This window comes from Papio anubis, chromosome 8 (genome assembly GCF_008728515.1).
Source record: "Papio anubis isolate 15944 chromosome 8, Panubis1.0, whole genome shotgun sequence".
NCBI classification, from domain to species: Eukaryota; Metazoa; Chordata; class Mammalia; order Primates; family Cercopithecidae; genus Papio; species Papio anubis.
Window position 1 is genome coordinate 81,194,759 of NC_044983.1, and position 20,956 is coordinate 81,215,714.

Here is a 20,956-nt window from a genome sequence, read left to right on the forward strand (position 1 = left end):
TAACACATTTTTAAATTTTTTGAAATGTTTAAAATATTTATTTTGTATGGAAAATGCATACAAATATTGAAAAAAAGCATAAAACAACTAGATGGTGAAAAGCAAACTCACCTCTCACCTTGTCCCTTAAAGCCCCTGGTCTTCTTTAAGGGAAATTCTTTAAGGATCTTCTTTAATGTTGCTTTTTCAGAGACAACCATTGTTATCCATTTTTTGTGCATCATCCCAGAGAGAGAGTCTATACATATACAGATGTTTCTGTGTGTGCATGAATATGTGTCTGTATGTGGCCTTTTTATTTTTATTTTTGAGATGGAGTCTCGCTCTGTCGCCCAGGCTGGAGTGCAATGGCTTGATCTCGGCTCACGCAACCTCCGACTCCCAAGTTCAAGCGATTCTCCTGCCTCAGCCTCTTGAGTAGCTTGGATTACAGGTGCACACCACCACGCTCGGCTAGTTTTTGTATTTTTAGTAGAGACAGGGTTTCACCATGTCGGCCAGGCTGGTCTCAAACTCCTGACCTCAGGTAATCTGCCTGCCTCAGTCTCCCAAAGTGCTGGGATTACAGGCATGAGCCACCGTGCCCAACCAGTGGTCAAATAATATTCTATTGTAATGATACGTTATGATTTTGTGTTTTAAATAATGTTTCAGTGAATATCTTTGAATATACTTCTTTGTGCATATATATGTGAGAGGTATAAATTCTTAGAAGACGAAGTGTTGAACTGATGGGAATGTGTATTTAAAATTGACATAGATATTGACAAACTGTCCTTTCAAAATGTTATGTCAATTTATTGTCCTACCAGCAATTTAGGAGCACTGACTTTTTTGTACTTATGGGAATTTTGTAACCTAATAGGTGAAAAATAGTACCTCTTTATAATTTTAAAATGTATTTATTTTACTATGAGTGAGACAGAATTTTTTCACCTTTGAAGGTCACGTACATTTTCTTCAAAATCACTTTTAAATATTCTCTGAGCATTTTCTTTTTGTTCCTTTTATAGCTTATAGAAATGTTTCTATATTCAGGAAATTATCAACTTTACAATAACATATGTTGCAAACATTTTTTTAGCTTGTGTATCGTTTAACATTATGCCCTTATTTTTACTTTGTTTTTGGTCCTACAGAAAATTTTAATTTTTTTTATTTTTTTACTTTTTTAGACGGAGTCTCACTCTCCTGTCTAGGCTGGAGTGCAGTGGTATGATCTCGGCCGATACAACCTCTGCCTGCCAGGCTCAAGCTCCTGAGTAGCTGGGATTACAGTTACCCACCACCATACAAGGCCCAGTTACCTGTTTTTGTTTTTGTTTTTGTTTTTTTGATATTTTTAGTAGAGATGAAATACAACCACATTGGCCAGGGTTCTCTTGAACTCCTGGCCTCAAGTGATCCACCTGCCTCGGCCTCCCAAAGTGCTAGGATTCCAGGTGTGAGGCACTGTGTCTAGTGGAAAATTTTAATTTTTACATATTAAAACTCATTTAAAAATTTTTTTAAGTTCTGAGTTTGCTCACACCGAAATGGATTCTCCACTTCAAAGGTAGAAAAACAATTTTTCTTTGTAGTTTGGTGAATGTATTTATTTGTCTGCATTTCAATATTAGAGCCATTTGAAATGTTATTTTGATGTAAAAATATGGTAGGAATTTAATTGTATTCACCACAGGTCATCACTGTATCAAAACTATTAATTGATTAATCCTATTTTACTTCACTGAATAAATGGATGCTGTCTCCTTAGCAAATTTCCGAAAGGTAAAAGAATGCCAAGTAGTCAATTGAAGGTGATTTATTTATGTTGTCATTTATTTACCTAGATTGAAATAATTTTCAGGTTTTCATAAAATGCTTTCTTTTCTCTCCCAGGAACGGCTCACCCCCATCATGCTGGCAATTAATCAAATCATAATGCTCCTGAGAATGGAAATGCAATTTAAATAATGCTGCAATGTTGTTACAGTTGTTATTCCATCATGCTGGGCTAATGTTTGCAGTTTTAGTAGAGACGGGGTTTCACCACATTGGCCAGGATGGTCTCAAACTCCTGACCTCACGCGATCCGCCCACCTTGGCCTCCCAAAGTGCTGGCGGCGGGGCTGGGGTGTGGGGGAAGATGCTTTTAAAATGACTACTTGCATGCCCTTAACCCAGTTTCACCAAATGGTAACATCTTACATGATCGTAAAGTTCTTCTGTATTCATTCCCACGTGGAATCCTCTGCTTTTGTGTGTGGGCTGCACCTAGTAACTTGTTTCTGATAAACACAATGTGGCAGAAGTGATGGTACTTCTAAGATTAAATTATAAAAGGCTAAGACTTGTGTCTTGCTGGCACTCTTTGTCTTGCCTTCTCTTCTTGCTCACCTTGATGAAGCAAGCTGCCATGCTGCAGAAGCCCAAGTCGCCAAAGAATGAGGGCATCCTTCAGCCAACAGACTAGGTTTTGAGGAAATATTTTATGCAGCATTGGCAAACGAATACAGCCAATAAGAAGCTAGGTTGTAATGCTGAATCACATGAAAATGTTAAACATTATATTAACAATGGTATAAAAATATAACGTTAAATGTAGTAATATTATTTTAATATTTAAAAGCTAACGCTTTTAGCTAGTTTCGTATCTGCAAATCTCTAATCTAAGAATTGAGCTTATGTTGCTCTGTTTAATCTTCACTGTAACCCATGAGAGAATTCTGACTATCACTGGCGTTTCATAGATGAGGAAACAGAAGTCTTAAGATGTATAGAAGAGCAATTTTAATCCAAAACCCATACTCTGAACAACTGTGCTGTGAGATTACAAGGACAAAAACCGAAAAAGTGAAAAAGTGAAAACAGCTTTTGTTTGCCAGACAGAATTGCTGTGTTTCCTCTCCTTTTGAACTAGAATGACTCTCCTTTCCACAGCAGGGTTCTCCTTCCATCATCTGTGCTGGGGTTTGGCTTCACTTTTAGCCTTGGTCTCTAGATATTGTAATTTCACAATAAACTGCCTGAGGGTGTAAGCATCACCAGACACATGGTAGGTAGGAAATACATAGACATCTGTTAAATACATGAATCAACACGTGATTGCATATTCCATCTTTGCCACAGAGGAAACCTTCATCATGCTGAAGAAGGGCAGAATGTAGAAGTTGGTGATGTGTGCCTTTTATCTGCAAATGTTAGTGGCAGGCTTGCCTCCAGCACAGGAGAATTTACATCTGTGCTTCTTTAAAATAATTGCCTTGGGTTTGCTATTTCTAGCTCTGGGAGCTGCTTATGACAGAAAGATACATGAAGGTAATTTGTCATCTCATGTTTTCCCCTCCATTGTCATTATGGAAGAAGAGAATGGCTGCAATTTCAGATGCTCTCAACTGAAATGAAGAGAAAATGTGTCTTCTAAATGGTCCTTTTCCATACGCCTTCCCTATGCTGGTGGTGGTGTAAATTAGAATGTTGTCTATGATGGCAAATTTTACAATATCACAAATACAGTACAAATTTTTCAAAATCACAAATGGATGGATTCTTTGATCCAACAATCCTACTTCAACAAATTTACTTCATGGAAATATTTATGTGTGAGAAACAATATTTTTAAGAGTAAGTGATTTAAAACTACTTAATTGCATATCAGTAAGAGGCTGGCTAAGTAAATTATAGTACGTTCATCCTTACAGAGGAATACTATGCAGCCAAAACAAAATAAAGCAAACTTTCAAAATGTTAACTTGGAATGATCTTCAAGACTTATTGTTAACTAAAACAAATTAAGAAGTGGAGTCTTTTTTTTTCTACTAAATTTGTGTCAATAAAAATGGTTGTATACGTGGGATGGTTTTTAAGTACATGGAAAAATCCTTGATGGTCCTTCCTTGAAAAGGTGAAACCTAATTCCTCTCCCTTTGGATGCGGGACTATTTATAGTTATCGCTTACTAAACGTAAACTGCGCTTAGGCTGATATTTGGGACAATGAAACCTTTGAGTGCCCGTGTGAGGAAAAACTCGGTTGCTGAGTGCAGGGAAGGGGGATCTGTTTCTATCATGTATACTCTCTGTGCCTACTGCATTTTGAACCATGCGAGTGATACATATTTATAAAACAAAATAAACAAAGCATAAATACAAACCTAGCAATCATATATTTAGTTAATAAAATGGTGTGCCCTATTTCTTATGTCCAGGTATACTTATAAATGCCTACAGGGATTTCACCACCTTAGGATGGAGAGACTAAATGCTTCTGATGGAATTAGGATGGTGGAATGTTGGAAGTAAAAGTGAAGGGGAGAGATGTTTGAAAATATTATATTACTCATTCTTGGGTTCAAATAAAGAAGAAACAGGGCACAGGAGTGGGAAAGACTAGCGGCAATAGTGATGAAGGGACATTCTTATCATGCTGGCAATGTTGATTACCCAGGTGTAGGTGGCTGTACACTGAGGGAGAAGATCGCAAATCACAGTGGCCAGAAGGCACAACTTCCTGACACACCAGAGGCAGGTCTTCAATACTCACTGATTTCCGCAACAGGCTGCGAAGGGGGCACTGAGCCAGAGTGAGTTGGTGAAATGCTCCTGACAGTGTGGAGAAACCAACAGGCAAAACACGGAGGGAAAAGTGATAAGACCCCACACTTTTCACTCTAGTGCTCACAATGAGTTGTTAAGCAAGAGCTTCTCATACTGTGCTTTTTCCTGTTGCATGCACGTAATCCATTACCATTGCAGACAAATTTAAGATGTTGTTTACAGTAAGGTGGAAGGTACCCTATGGCAAAAATCCCTCAGAAATTTATCTGTAGATTTAAAGTTATTCCAATCCTAGAATATCATGCTTTTAAGAGATGCCATACCTATTTTTCCCTTTGTAATATCAAAGCAGTACTATCTTCTCTGGAGGCTTGTTGGGTGAATTTAATGGAATAAAGTTAAGTAGGTGCCAGAATCATTGCTGTTTTCCCTCCATAGCCCTGCCATCCACTAAAAAAAAAATGTTTGATGAGATTATTTAATGTTTTCCAATTAAGCTGTGTTTCCAAATAGAATGATTTCCATTTTAGTGTAGTTGGTATGGGGTTTTGTGAGTCTGTGCTTCTTTTATTGTGGATAATGTTCAGTTCCTTTTTTATTAGCCTCCTAGTTATAATAGTAAAACTCTACTCGTCTATTCCGAGGAGTCCCTACCACCCATATCATCACTCTCCAGCATAGCACTCTTCATGCTTAGTCATTTGAAGCTACCAAAGTAATTCCAACATTGTAAAAATGAATATTGGAAGGCAAAACCTACAAAATTTCGGGAATTTGTGGAGGGATTCCCACAAATCAGCCAGGTGAAGATTCACACAACCGAAGACTGAACAACTCCTCTAAGGCGGCACCATGCTGCAAACCCAGACTGCCACTCTTCTCACCCCTTGTCCCTTTGCTGTTCTGGATAATGAGGTTCGAAAGTTACCTAGGCAGCGTAAAAATAAGTGAAACGAAAGGGCTTAAGGCTGGTTACCTGCAGAGGTTCACCTGGCCCCCATAAGCTGCTGAACAAGAAGGGGTGCCAGAAATGTCCCACTGGAGAAGTTGCTGGAGATGAAGACCTGCTCAGTGGACAAGGGTTCCTCCCAGGATACCCCTGCTGGCTAGGCTAGGCTCTGAGCCAATCTAATTTCTCCTGACTTCTGTACCCCCACCCTGCACTGGCAAAGGTGCGGGTACGGATGTGGACCACTGAACCCTGAAGAAATAAGTCCATCGACTTTGACCCCATGGAGGAATGCCGGTGAGAATCTTAAAAGAATCTGTTAGTGTCAAGACAGAGGACAAGGTCTGTCTGGCACAGCAGCTCCCTCAAGGAAGAGAAGAGTGAGGAGAAAGGAAACTCAAGTCTGACCACTCTGTCCTGGGAGAGAACAGGACGATCCCATCTCTCATCCTTCCAAGTAAGGCAAGGAGACTTTTTATAATTAGGAAACAAAAAGAAGTTAGAAGGAGTAAAATCAGGCTGTAAGGTGAATTCCTAATGATAGCTCATTGAAACTGACAAAACTGCCCTTGTTTAATGAGAGGAATGAGCAGAGCATTGATGTGGTGAAAAAGGACTCTGGTGAGATTTTCCCAGCATTTTTCTGCTAAAGCTTTGTCTAAGTTTCTCAAAACATTCTCCTAATAAGCAGATGTTTGCCCCTTCAGGAAGTCAACAAGAAAAATACCTTGAGTGTCCCAAAACACTGGTCCCAAGATGGCGCCTTTCGAAAGGCCCGCTTATCCTTTGAGGGGAACACAGCCACCTTTTGGAAGCCATCGCCTTGATGATGCTTTGTCTTCAGGATAATATTGGTAAAGCAAGGTTCCATTTTCCGGTTACAATTCGTCGAAGACATGACTCAAGATCGTGACTCCTCCGGTATGAAATTTTCACTGAAAACTCTGCTCATTAAAACAAGCTATACATATATAAACAGCTGATTTCATTGGGGGACTGTCCTTAGAAGCTTCTCATAAAACATCAATGAATTCTTCATTCTTCCACCCAAGCTTCACCGTAAATTTGATGTTTGTTTTTGCTGCTATTTTAGCGAATTATGTTGTTCTGCCAGGAGTCCTTTTCAGTGGGTGTCTCATCCTTCTTAGTGCCTCAGAGTGGATCTGGTTCTAGAAAGGTTATAACAAGTTGGTATAAGTTTGTTTTAGTGCAAAACAACTGAAATCCATGCAGACTTTCTTCACAATGTCCATTTTCTGTGAACTTCTTGAAGACCCGCTGTATTGAACGTTGACCATGTCCTTAGAGAGAAGTGGATGCCTTCCACTTCCTGTCCTCATTGCCCACAATGGAGGAGTGCACAGAGCAGGGAAAGGCCACCCCAGAGAGGTCCTGCCCCGCGTGCAACAGACTGCCGGCCCAATCCTGGCTTCCTGGTGTGCTGTGTTGGCCAGAGCAAGTTGACCAACCTCCGTGAAGCTCAGTTCACTCCTATGTAGCCCAGAACCAGTAGCCATGATAGGACTGCTTGGCAGGGACAGTTAACTAACTCAGGAAAAGCAACCTAGCTCCAAGGGTAGCAACCAGGAGTTCCAGTTGATTCCATCAGCAGACCATCTGAGGCGTTCCCAAGCTGCAGTGTGGTGGAACATTAATTAGGTTTAGTGTGATTGGATTGAAGTGCCAATCTAATCAAGGAGAAGTCCCACCCACTCTGACCTGTGCCAGAGCAAGTTGACCAACCTCCCTGAAGCTCACAGTTTACTCCTTTGTAGCCCAGAACCAGTAGTCATGATAGGACTACTTGGCAGGGACAGTTAACTAACTCAGGAAAAGCAATCTAGCTCCAAGGGTAGCAACCAGGAGTTCCAGTTGATTCCATCAGCAGACCCTCTGAGGCGTTCCCAAGCTGCGCTGTGGTGGAAAATTCATTGGGTTTAGTGTGATTGGATGGAAGTGCCAATCTAATCGAGGAGAAGTCCCGCCCACTCTGCCCTGTGCCTATATAAAGGCGAGGTGCGCCGGCCGCAGCACTCATTGAAGCCTCGAGTCCCAGACGGCAGCAGAGCCAGGCCGGTGCTCCAGAAGGCAGCAAGATGTTGAGAGCCACAGCTCCCTGCTGGTTCCCACCCGGATATCCAGAAGCTAAGAAGGCGGCCGAGGAGCGGGCCCTCGAGGCTCCAGAGCTCCTACTGCCCTCTCATCAGCCTGCCCGGAACTTGGGGCTCTGGGTGCCCCAGATGTACAACCAGGCCTCAGCGCTTGTGGGGATCCAGGCGGAGCCTCAGAATAGCGGTCCGGCGGTGGCCCCAGAGTGGCCCAAGGTGGTGACGGAGGCGTGGTACTTCCCTGCGCAGAGGGGATCGGCCTGCCGGCTGCCAGCCGCCCCAAGGCTGACAGAGAGGCCCCCCGCAGTCCGCATGATCTCAGCCCCCAGGGAGAGGAAGAGGATCGCCCACTTTCCCAGCCCTTGCTTGGACACAGGTCCCACAGATGCCAAGAGAACCCTGGCGGCCAGCAGCCACCAACGCTCCGATGGCTCCAAGGTCGGCACACAGCCATGGAAGACGCACAACAGGTCAGGGATGGCCTACAGGACTCCACCACCGACAGCTCTAAGCGAATCGCCCGTCGTCCATCCTTCCTTACGGAGTTCGAAGAAACCCATCCTCCTCCGAAAGTCGGGGTGCCGAGTCCCCACCGTCATCCGCCGAGGCTATCTCCAACTGCTCACCAAAGAGGTTCTGAGTTCCCAGCCTCGAAAGCAGGAGGCGAAGGAGAAGGCGCTGAACGAGGAGAAGGTGGCCCACGACCGCAGCCCCAACAAAGAACGCTTACCTGAATGGTCCTGGAACGCCTCAAGAGACTGAAGGGCCTGACCCCCAGCTCCATGCCCGGCCTCAGCAGGGCCGCTCTGTACAGCCGCCTCCAGGACTTCCTGCTCACTCGGGAGCAGCTCCAGGAGAACGGCTACCCCTTCCCGCACCCCGAGCGGCCCGGAGGCGCCGGCCTCTTCACTGCCCAGGGGAAGGGGCCCGGCGACTCCTCCCGCAGGGTCTGCTGCCGCTGTGGCACCGAGTACCTGGTGTCCCCTTCGGGCCGCTGTGTGCGCGACCAGGTGTGTTATTACCACTGGGGGCGGGTCCGCTCCAGCCAAGTGGCCGGAGGCCGGCTTACCCAGTACACCTGCTGTGCAGCGGCTCCTGGCTCCGTGGGCTGCCAGGTGGCAAAGCAGCACGTGCGGGACGGCCGCAACGAGAGCCTGGATGGCTTCGTGAAGACCTTCAAGAAAGAGTTTTCCAGAGACGCTTATCCCGGAATCTACGCCTTGGACTGTGAGATGTGCTACACCACGCACGGCCTAGAGCTGACCCGTGTCACTGCGGTGGATTACGCGGGTGGTGTAATTTACACTCGCTAAGCCGACAACGTAGATCGTGGACTCATAAATACCAGGTTTTCCGCGGACTGGTGGCCGACGCCGCCTACACGCATCACGCTACGAAAAGTCCAAGCCATCCTGCTGAGCTTTTTCAGCGCCCAAACCATCCTCATCGGGCACAGCCTGGAGAGCGACCTGCTGGCCCTGAAGCTGATCCACAGCACCGTGGTGGACACGGCGGTGCTCTTCCCGCACTACCGGGGTTTCCCCTACAAGCGCTCCCTAAGGAATCTCACGGCCGACTACCTAGGACAGATCATCCAGGACAGCCAGGACGGGCACGACTCCTGCCAGGACGCAAACGCCTGCCTGCAGCTGGTGATGTGGAAGGTTCATGAGCTGGGATCCACAAGCCATCTGGCCCGGCTTCTCTCCTCACTCTGGCCTGTCTCAGACTCCAGGCCTCTTTCCATTAGCCAAGCAAGGACCGCCTCCCTTGTGAGTTAACCCCTGGCCCACTCCAAGGCAGAACTGGCCAGAAACCCCGAGCAGCCGGCCCCGGAGGGCAAAAGCCAAGACTCAACCCCCGCACTGACTCCAGTCCCCCGCTGGTCCCTGCCGCAGGCCTCCCTGACTGTCCCCATCCCTCTGACCCTCCCAGACCTCTATCCTTCCACCAATCGCCTCCCGGAGCCCCGAGCCCCCACTCCCAGACCCCCCCCCGAGCCCCTGCCAAGGGTCCCCCTCAGCCCCCCGTCCCCCTCCGCCCTCCCCAGACTCCTGTCCTCCACTCCTCAGCCCCAGCACCTGACTCCCATGGCCCCTGAGAACAAAGCCAGGCCTCTGGCCCTGGTAGGCCCCTGCCAGTCTTCCTCCCTCCTGGGCGTCTTCCTCTTCTCTGGGGCTTTCTGAACTTCCCCTCCCCACCCCGAGTTTTCCCCCACCCCCGGGGCAGGCACAGAATCAATGTCTCTAGGAATTTCAATCGTAAAAATAAAAGAATTTAAAACAACGGACAGGCATTTGCTCCTCCATGTGCCCTTACCTGTTTTTCTGTAGAGGCACCACGCTTGAGGTGCTGTGGAAGCTAATTTGGGCTCTGGAATTACATCTGGGTTCAACTTCCACCGCCTATTGGCTTTGGAATCTGGACAAAGGACATCTTTGTGCTTCTACGTTTTTTCTTTAATGTGTGATCATAATTGTCACGGTGAGGAATGAATGAAGCAACACATGGCAGGCCGTGAAACAATCGCACATAGTAGGTATTCGATTCCATGTTAACTCTGTTTCCTTCTTATAATGGCTTACATTGGGAAATCGTGAACACTGTATCCTTAACCCTTGGAACAACCCAATGGGTAGGTAAATAAAGCTTAATTTTATACCTCAAGAAACCATGCATCTTCACCTTGTGCGCCAAATGCTCATGATTCTAAGGAGCACTGGTGGTTCGTTTATTATGTACTTGGTACTTTGCACTTATTAACCCAGTTAGACCTCATTATAGTTGTGTGAGAGAGAGCATTTTTATCCCCATTAGACAGATGAGGAACCAGCTAACAAGTGTTAAGCGTGGCTTTATCCGGGAGGTATCTCAGCTTACAAGTCAGGTGCAGAAATTGGCTGCAGAGCCTTTGCCTGTCCATTGCACTACCTGGACTCCTTGGTGAGCATGTACGCTGAGGTCAAAATGGATTGGTCCACACAGACCAACCAATTACAATGTCTGGATTCTAACGTTTCACTCCAGTTGGCCCAGAGAGAAGGAATCATCACGGCTCTCTCTAACCATGTTTCATTTCTTTGAATCTTCAATGAGAGATGAGACACTAAGTGGCTAGTTTTGGTGGAGTGGCTGGATTTTACACATGTGTGTGTGTGTGTGTTTGTGTGTGTGTGCGCGCGTGTGTGTGTGCACCTCATTAAAGTAAACTGATAGTTTGAATGCTTACATTACCATTAATTTAATTTGTATATGTGAGGCCCCACACACCTATATACAAACACACCCTGTTCCAGAACAATGACTTAGTGAAGAATGGGATTTCCACTCTGTCACCCAAATTGAGGAAAGCACTGAAGTGGGGCATTTTCTGATTGATTTTACCATTGCTGGAATTTTCTTTTCCTTTATAACATAGACTCCTTCTGTGGAGATTCCATAAATTAAAGTCTTTTTTTTTGTTTGTGCGTTATTTGTTTTAATTTTCATAATTTATTTCAATTTTAAACTTTAAGTTAAAAATAAAAATTATATATGTTTTCGGCATTCAACATGAGGTTTCATATATGTATACGTTCTGGAATGACAAAATGGAGGTAATTACATACTCATTTCCTCACATACATATTTTATTGTGATGAGAACATGTTTACTATCTACACTTACAGCTGTTTTCAAGTATACAATGCTTAGATATTAGCTATAGTTGTCATGCTGTTCAGTAGATCTCTAGAACTATTCCTATGTGAAATTTTGTATTGTTTGACTAACATCTCCCGAGTCCCTCCCCGTCGCCCCTGCCTCTGGTAACCACCATTCTGCTCTCTACAACCATGAGTACAATTTTGTTAGATTCCACGTAGAAGTCAGACCGTGCAGCATTTCTCTTTCTGTGCTTGCTCTTTACAACTTTATTACGTATTTATTCCTCTTTCCAGATAGGGTCTCACTCTGTCACCTAGGCTGGAGTACAGTGACACAAACACGGTCACCATGGCCTCCACCTCCCGAGGTCAAGAGATCCTCCCACTTCAGCCTCCTGAGTAGCTAATACCACAGGCGTCCAACACCACACCTGGCTAATTGTTGTAGCTTTTCTAGAGATGGGCTTTCACCACGTTGCTCACGCTGATGCTGAATTCCTGGGTTCAAGTGCTCCACTTGTCTTGGCATCCCAAAGAACTGGGATTAGAGGCATGAGCCACCATGCCCGGCCTCTGCATTATTTCACTGGAGTATAACACTGCCTTACGTCTCATTCATGTTATAAAATGATACATTTCCTCTGTTTTTTTAATAGCATTCTCTAATGGGTTTATGTGTGTCTTTTTTTTTTCTATTGGACAGAGTTTCCTCTGTGGTCGCCCTGGCCGTGGACGGGAGTGGCATGATGTTGACTCACTACATCCTCTGCCTCCCAGGTGCAAGCTGATCTGGGCACAATGGTGTTCATAGCCACTGCAGGGATCTATCTTCAACATCTTCTCATCTCTTCTTATAACAAGCTGTACCCATCCCTCTGCCCTCCCAGACATCTTTGTCCTTCTTCCACAGGGGCCTCCCTCAGCCTGCCTGGCCTTCATGGTCTCTTCTGAGAACAAAGCCAGCCCCTGGCCCCCAGCCTCCTGCCAGTCTTCCCTCCTGGGCGTCTTCCCTCCCTCTCTGGGGCCTCGGAACCTCCTCCCACCGACATTTTTCTGCCTCCCGGGGCAGGCACAGGATCAATGTCTCTAGGAATTTCAATCAGAAAAATAAAGTAACTTAAAAACAACGGAAAGGGGCATTTGCTCCTCCCATGTGCCCTTACTCTGTTTTTCTGTAGGAGGTACCCACGCTATAATTCTGGGCTCTGGAATTACACATCTGGGTTCAACTTCCACCACTTACTGGCCTTGGCATCTTGGACAAAGGACATCTTTGTGCTTCTACGTTTTTTCTTTAATGTGTGATCATAATTGTCACGGTGAGGAATGAATGAAGCAACACATGGCAGGCCTTGAAACAATCGCACATAGTAGGTATTCGATTCCTGTTAACTCTGTTTCCTTCTTATAATGGCTTACATTGGGAAATCGTGAACACTGTATCCTTAACCCTTGGAACAACCCAATGGGTAGGTAACAGTTTAATTTTATACCCTCAAGAAAACCATGACCTTCACTCCGCGCCTAAATGCTCATGATTGTAAGGAGCAGTGGTGGTTCGTTTATTATGTACTTGGTACTTTGCACCTATTAACCCAGTTAGTCCTCATTATAGTTGTGAGAGAGAGAGCATTTTTATCCTCATTTGACAGATGAGGAAACTGAAGCACCAGTGTTAAGCGGTTTATCCGAGGTATGCTAGCTACAAGTCAGGTGCAGGCAGCCAGGCTGCAGAGCCCTTGCTCTGTCCGCTGCACTACCTGACTTCCCAGGAGTATGTACTTGAGAATCAGTGATTCCCCACAGACCAACCACCATAATGTCTGAATCAGTCAAGGACTTCCAGTTGGCTCCAGGAGAGAAGGGGAATCATCACGGCCTCTAAATCCATGTTTCCATTTTGAATCTTCAATGAGATGAGACACAAATCTAGCTAGTTTTGGTGGAGTGGCTGATTTTACAATTTGTGTTTGTTTGTGTGTGTGTGTGTGTGTGGCGCATATGTGTGTGTGTGTGTGTGTGTGTAATTTCTTACTAAAGTAAACTGATAGTTTAAATGGGCCATTAATATTAATTTTATGTTGTATATGTGGAGCCCCCACACACCTACATACAAACACACTCTGTTTCAGAACAATGACTTAGTGAAGAATGGGATTTGCACTCTTTACACAAATTGAGGAAAGCACTGAAGTAGGGCATTTCTGATTGACTTTACCATTGCTGGAATTTTCTTTTCCTTTATAACATAGACTCCTTCTGTGGAGATTCCATAAATTAAAGTCTCTTTTATTGTGCGTTATTTATTTTAATTTTCATAATTTATTTCAATTTTAAACTTTAATTTTAAGTTGAAAATAAAAATTATATATGTTTTCGGCATTCAACATGAGGTTTCATATATGTGTATACGTTGTGGAATGACAAAATGGAGCTAATTATCATACTCATTTCCTCACATACATATTTTATTTCGTGATGAGAACATGCTTTACACCCACACTTACAGCTGTTTTCAAGTATACAATGTGCTTAGTTATTACCTATATTGCTGCGCTGTTCAGTAGACTTAGAACTTATTCCTATGTGAAATTTTGTATTGTTTGACTAACATCTCCCGAGTCCCTCCCCGGCCCCTGCCTCTGGTAACCACCATTCTGCTGTCTACAACCATGAGTTCAATTTTGTTAGATTCCACGTAGAAGTGAGACCGTGCAGCATTTGTCTTTCTGTGCTTGCTCTTTACAACTTTATTACGTATTTATTCCTCTTTCCAGATAGGGTCTCACTCTGTCACCTAGGCTGGAGTACAGTGACACAAACACGGTCACCATGGCCTCCACCTCCCGAGGTCAAGAGATCCTCCCACTTCAGCCTCCTGAGTAGCCAATACCACAGGCATCCAACACCACACCTGACTAATTGTTGTAGCTTTTCTAGAGATGGGCTTTCACCACGTTGCTCACGCTGATCGTGAATTCCTGGGTTCAAGTGCGCCACTTGTCTTGGCATCCCAAAGAACTGGGATTAGAGGCATGAGCCACCATGCCCGGCCTCTGCATTATTTCACTTAGTATAACATCGTCTAGGCTCATTCATGTCACAAATGACACATTTCCCCTTTTAATAGCATCTCTATTGCCGGTGTGCCTTTTTTCTCATTGACAGCTTCCCCACGTCGCCTCTTTGGCTGGCATGATGTTGACTCACTCATCCTCTCTGCCTCTCAGGTGCAAGCTTTCGATTTCCAGGCACAATGGTGTCTATGCAGCCACTGCAAGATCTACATCTCCAACATCTTCTCATCTCTTCTTAAAACAACTTACTCCCATCCTCTGCCTCCCCAGACTCCTCTGTCCTTCTTTCCACTGCTAGCCTCCCTTAGCCTGCCTGGACTTTCATGGTCTCTTGAGAACAAGCCAGCCCCCTTGCCCCCTCTAGCCTCCTGCCAGTCTTCCCTCCCATGTCTTTCCTTCTCTGGGGCTTTTCTGCACCGCCCCTCCCCCACCTTGTAGTTTTCCCCTACCCCTGGGGTGCACACAGAATCAATGTCTCAGAAATTTCTTAACAAGAATTTAAAACAACGGAAAGGCATTTTGCTCCTCCATGAGCCTCCTTACTCTGTTTTCCTCTGTAGGAGGCACCACGCTGGCACTTGGGCTCTGGAATTACACATCTGGGTTCAACTTCCACCACTTATTGGCTTTGCATCTTGGACAAAGGACATCTTTGTGCTTCTACGTTTTTTCTTTAATGTGTGGTCATAATTGTCACGGTGAGGAATGAATGAAGCAAATACATGTAGGCCTTGAAACAATCAAAGCACATAGTAGGTATTCGATTCATGTTAACTCTGTTTCCTTCTTATAATGGCTTACATTGGGAAATCGTGAACACTGTATCCTTAACCCTTGGAACAACCCAATGGGTAGGTAAATAAAGCTTAATTTATACCTCATGAAAACCATGCATCTCACCTGCGCCAAAATGCTCATGATCCTAAGGAGCAATTGGCAGGTTCATTTTATTATGTAATGCACCGCTAACCCAGTTAGTCCTCATAATAGTTGTGAGAGAGAGAGCGTTTTATCCCCATTTGACAGATGAGGAAACTGAAGCACAAGTGTTAAGCAGTTTATCCGAGGTATCCTAGCTACAAGTCAGGTGCAGGCAGCCTGGCTGCAGAGCCCTTTGCTCTGTCCGGCTAATTACCTGACTTCCCAGGACAATGTACGCTGAGAGTCAAAGGATTCTTCCACACAAGGGCCAACCACCATATGTCCGGATCAGTAAAGCTGGTTCTCCCAAAGTTGGGCTCCAGGAGAGAAGGAATTGACGGCCTCTAAATCCATGTTTCCATTTTGAATCTTCAATGAGAGATGAGACACTCATGGGCTAGTTTTTGGTGGAGGCTGGATTTTCCACATGTGTTTGTGTGTGTGTGTGCGTGCATGTGTGTGTGTGTGCGTGCGTGTGTGTGTGTGCACCTCACTAATGTAAACTGATAGTTTGAATGCTTACATTACCATTAATTTAATTTGTATATGTGAGCCCCCACACACCTATATACAAACACACCCTGTTCCAGAACAATGACTTAGTGAAGAATGGGATTTTACCCGTCACACAAATTGAGGAAAGCACTGAAGTGGGGCATTTCTGATTGATTTTACCATTGCTGGAATTTTCTTTTCCTTTATAACATAGACTCCTTCTGTGGAGATTCCATAAATTAAAATCTTTTTTTCTATTGTGCGCTATTTCTTTTAATTTTCATAATTTATTTCTATTTTAAACTTTAATTTTAAGTTGAAAATAAAAATTATATATGTTTACGGCATTCAACATGAGGTTCCATATATATATACGTTGTGGAATGACAAAATGGAGGTAATTAGCATACTCATTTCCTCACATACATATTTTATTGTGATGAGAACATGTTTACAATCTACACTTACAGCTGTTTTCAAGTATACAATGCTTAGTTATTAACTATAGTTGTCATGCTGTTCAGTAGATCTCTAGAACTATTCCTATGTGAAATTTTGTATTGTTTGACTAACATCTCCCGAGTCCCTCCCCGGCCCCTGCCTCTGGTAACCACCATTCTGCTCTCTACAACCATGAGTTCAATTTTGTAGATTCCACGTAGAAGTGAGATCATGCAGCATTTCTCTTTCTGTGCTTGCTCTTTACAACTTTATTACATATTTATTCCTCTTTCCAGTAGGTTCTCACTCTGTCACCTATAATGGAGTACAGTGACACAAACACGGTCACCATGGCCTCCACCTCCCGAGGTCAAGAGATCCTCCCACTTCAGCCTCCTGAGTAGCTAATACCACAGGCGTCCAACACCACACCTGGCTAATTCGTGAATTCCTGGGCTCAAGTGCTCCACTTGTCTTGGCATCCCAAAGAACTGGGAATAGAGGCCTGAGCCACCATGCCCGGCCTCTGCTTTATTTCACTTAGTGTACATCGTCTAGGCTCATTCCATGTTACAAATGACACATTTCCCTTCTTTTTTTTTTTTTTTAATAGCATTCTATTGGGTTTATGTGTGTCTTTTTTTTTTTTCTATTGGACAGAGTTTCCCTCAGGTCGCCCTGGCCGGAGTGCAGTGGCATGATGTTGGCTCACTACATCCTCTGCCTCCCAGGTGCAAGCTGATCTGGGCACAATGGTGTTCATAGCCACTGCAGGATTCATCTTCAACATCTTCTCATCTCTTCTTAAAACAAGCTGTACCCCATCCCTCTGCCCCTCCCAGACCTCTGTCCTTCTTCCACCGCTAGCCTCCCTCAGCCTGCCTGGACTTTCATGGTCTCTGAGAACAAAGCCAGCCCCCTGGCCCCCCAGCCTCCTGCCAGTCTTCCCTCCTGGGCGTCTTCCTCTTCTCTGGGGCTTTCTGAACCTCCCCTCCCCCACCCGAGTTTTCCCCCACCCCCGGGGGCAGGCACAGAATCAATGTCTCTAGGAATTTCAATCGTAAAAATAAAAGAATTTAAAAACAACGGAAAGGCATTTGCTCCTCCATGTGCCCTTACCTGTTTTTCTGTAGAGGCACCACGCTGGCACTTGGGCTCTGGAATTACACATCTGGGTTCAACTTCCACCACTTACTGGCTTTGGCATCTTGGACAAAGGACATCTTTGTGCTTCTACGTTTTTTCTTTAATGTGTGATCATAATTGTCACGGTGAGGAATGAATGAAGCAACACATGGCAGGCCTTGAAACAATCGCACATAGTAGGTATTCGATTCATGTTAACTCTGTTTCCTTCTTATAATGGCTTACATTGGGAAATCGTGAACACTGTATCCTTAACCCTTGGAACAACCCAATGGGTAGGTAAATAAAGCTTAATTTTATACCTCAAGAAACCATGCATCTTCACCTGCGCCAAATGCTCATGATTGTAAGGAGCACTGGTGGTTCGTTTATTATGTACTTGGTACTTTGCACCTATTAACCCAGTTAGTCCTCATAATAGTTGTGAGAGAGAGAGCGTTTTATCCCCATTTGACAGATGAGGAAACTGAAGCACAAGTGTTAAGCAGTTTATCCGAGGTATCCTAGCTACAAGTCAGGTGCAGGCAGCCTGGCTGCAGAGCCCTTGCTCTGTCCGCTGCACTACCTGACTTCCCAGGAGTATGTACGCTGAGAGTCAAAGTGGATTCTTCCACACAGACCAACCAATTACAATGTCTGAATCAGTCAAGCGACTTCCAGTTGGGCTCCAGGAGAGAAGGAATCATCACGGCCTCTCTAAATCCATGTTTCCATTTTGAATCTTCAATGAGAGATGAGACACTAAGTGGCTAGTTTTGGTGGAGTGGCTGATTTTACACATGTGTTTGTGTGCGTGCGTGTGTGTGTGTGTGTGTGTGTGTGTGTGTACCTCACTAAAGTAAACTGATAGTTTGAATGCTTACATTACCATTAATTTAATTTGTATATGTGAGCCCCCACACACCTATATACAAACACACCCTGTTCCAGAACAATGACTTAGTGAAGAATGGGATTTCCACTCTGTCACACAAATTGAGGAAAGCACTGAAGTAGGGCATTTCTGATTGATTTTACCATTGCTGGAATTTTCTTTTCCTTTATAACATAGACTCCTTCTGTGGAGATTCCATAAATTAAAGTCTTTTTTTTATTGTGCGTTATTTCTTTTAATTTTCATAATTTATTTCAATTTTAAACTTTAATTTTAAGTTGAAAATAAAAATTATATATGTTTACGGCATTCAACATGAGGTTTCATATATGTATACGTTGTGGAATGACAAAATGGAGCTAATTAGCATACTCATTTCCTCACATACATATTTTATTGTGATGAGAACATGTTTACAATCTACACTTACAGCTGTTTTCAAGTATACAATGCTTAGTTATTAGCTATAGTTGTCATGCTGTTCAGTAGATCTCTAGAACTATTCCTATGTGAAATTTTGTATTGTTTGACTAACATCTCCCGAGTCCCTCCCCGGCCCCTGCCTCTGGTAACCACCATTCTGCTCTCTACAACCATGAGTTCAATTTTGTTAGATTCCACGTAGAAGTGAGATCATGCAGCATTTGTCTTTCTGTGCTTGCTCTTTACAACTTTATTACATATTTATTCCTCTTTCCAGATAGGGTCTCACTCTGTCACCTAGGCTGGAGTACAGTGACACAAACACGGTCACCATGGCCTCCACCTCCCGAGGTCAAGAGATCCTCCCACTTCAGCCTCCTGAGTAGCTAATACCACAGGCGTCCAACACCACACCTGGCTAATTGTTGTAGCTTTTCTAGAGATGGGGTATAACCATTGTTGCCCAGGTTGATGTCGAACTCCTGAGCTCAAGTGCTCCACCTGTCTTAGCATCCCAAGGAAGTGAGTGAGATTAGAGGCATCAGCAACCGTGTCCGGCCTCTTTATTTCACTTAGTATAACATCGTCTAGGCTCATTCATGTTGTAAATGACATGCTTTCTTTCTTTTATTTTAAGAATGAATAGCATTCTTTTAGGTATGTATGCCTTTTTTTTTTTGAGGCAAAGTTTCACTAACGTCACCCAAGCTGGAGTGTAGTGGCATAATAGTGGCTCACTAGAACCTCTGCCTCCCAGTTTCAAGGGATCCTCCTGCCTCAACTGAGATTAGAGGCATGTACCACCATGCCCAGCTAATTTTGTGTTTCTAGTAGAGATGGGGTTTCACCATGTTGACCAGGCTGATCTTGAACTCCTGACCTCAACTGTTCCACCAGGCTTGGCTTCCCAATGTGCTGGGATTACAGGTGTGAACCACTGGGCTGGACCTCATTGTGGTTTTAATTTGCAACACGGAACTTTTACGAGAGACTTTACAAATTAGTTGGTTTGAAGGCCTTAATGGAGAATTGGGGAAACATCAGGAAAAAACCAATATACTCAGAAGAGAATACTTTACAGCACCCAAGAGAAGTCAAACATCTGTAGTAAATATAGAAATGCAATTAAAATGTAAATGAGGCACTATTTTTAATCACTGGATTTTTAAAAAACACTATCCCCAATTCTGACAACAGTGTGGTATTTTGAGGCAGCATTAAATTGATAAAATATGTATTTGAAATAGATATTGATATATATCGATTGTCATTGATACCTTCATATCCTTTGATTGATGAATCTCAAGTTTATATAATCTGTCTAAGGAAATTGTCCAAAAGAACCTGAATCAAATGTACAAAAACATTACTACTCCATTATTATTTTTTATTTTTTACTATACTTGAAGTTCTAAGGCACGTGTGCACATTGTGCAGGCTTGTTACATAGGTATACATATGCAGTGCTGGCTGCTGTACCCATCATCTCATCATTTACATTAGGGATTTCTCCCAATGCTATCCCTTCCCCCGCCCTCCACCCCATGACAGACCCCGGTGTGTGATGTTCCCCACCCTGTATCCAAGAGTTCTCATTGTTCAGTTCCCACCTATGAGTGAGAACATGGGGTATCTGGTTCTCTGTCCTTGTGACAGTTTGCTCAGAATGATGGTTTCTAGCTGCATCCATGCCCCTGCAAAGGACATGAACTTATCCTTTTTTGTGGCTGCATAGTATTCCATGGTGTATATATGCCACATTTTCTCTATCCAGTTTATCTTTGATGAACATTTGGGTTGGTTCCAAGTATTTGCTATTGTGAATAGTGCCACAATAAACATACGTATGCGTGTGTCTTTATAGTAGCATGATTTCTAATATTTTGGGTATATACCCAGTATTGGGATCTCTGGGTCAATTGGTATTTCTGACTCTAGATCCTTGAGGAATCGCCAGACTGTCTTCCAGAATGGTTGAACTAGTTTACACTCCCACCAACCCAGGCAAACAGGGTCTGGAGTAGACCTCCAGCAAACTAAAAAGATCTACAGCTGAGGAACCTGACTGTTAGAAGGTAAACTCAAAAACAGAAAAAGGAATAGCATCAACATCAAGAAAAAGGACATCCACACCAAAACCCCAGCTGTAGGTCACCAAAATCAAATACCAAACATAGATAAAACCACAAAGATGGAGAGAAACCAGAGCAGAAAAGCTGAAAATTCTCAAATCCAAACTGCCTCTTCTTCTCCAAAGGATCGCAGCTCCTTGCCAGCAATGGAACGAAGCTGGATGGAGAATGACGAGCTGACAGAAGTAGGCTTCAGAAGGTCGGTCAT

General features: G+C 44.0%; 1 protein-coding gene across 1 annotated transcript; it reads left to right on the plus strand.

Annotated features, from left to right (window-relative positions):
- The first annotated feature begins 5,685 nt into the window (after window positions 1–5,685).
- Window positions 5,686–9,376, plus strand: LOC110743974 (putative exonuclease GOR). The gene is given in 2 exon segments (XM_021942472.2): window positions 5,686–8,325; window positions 8,328–9,376. Coding segments are annotated over 2 exon segments (1,791 nt in total). The 5' UTR covers window positions 5,686–7,583.
- The last annotated feature ends 11,580 nt before the right edge of the window (window positions 9,377–20,956 follow it).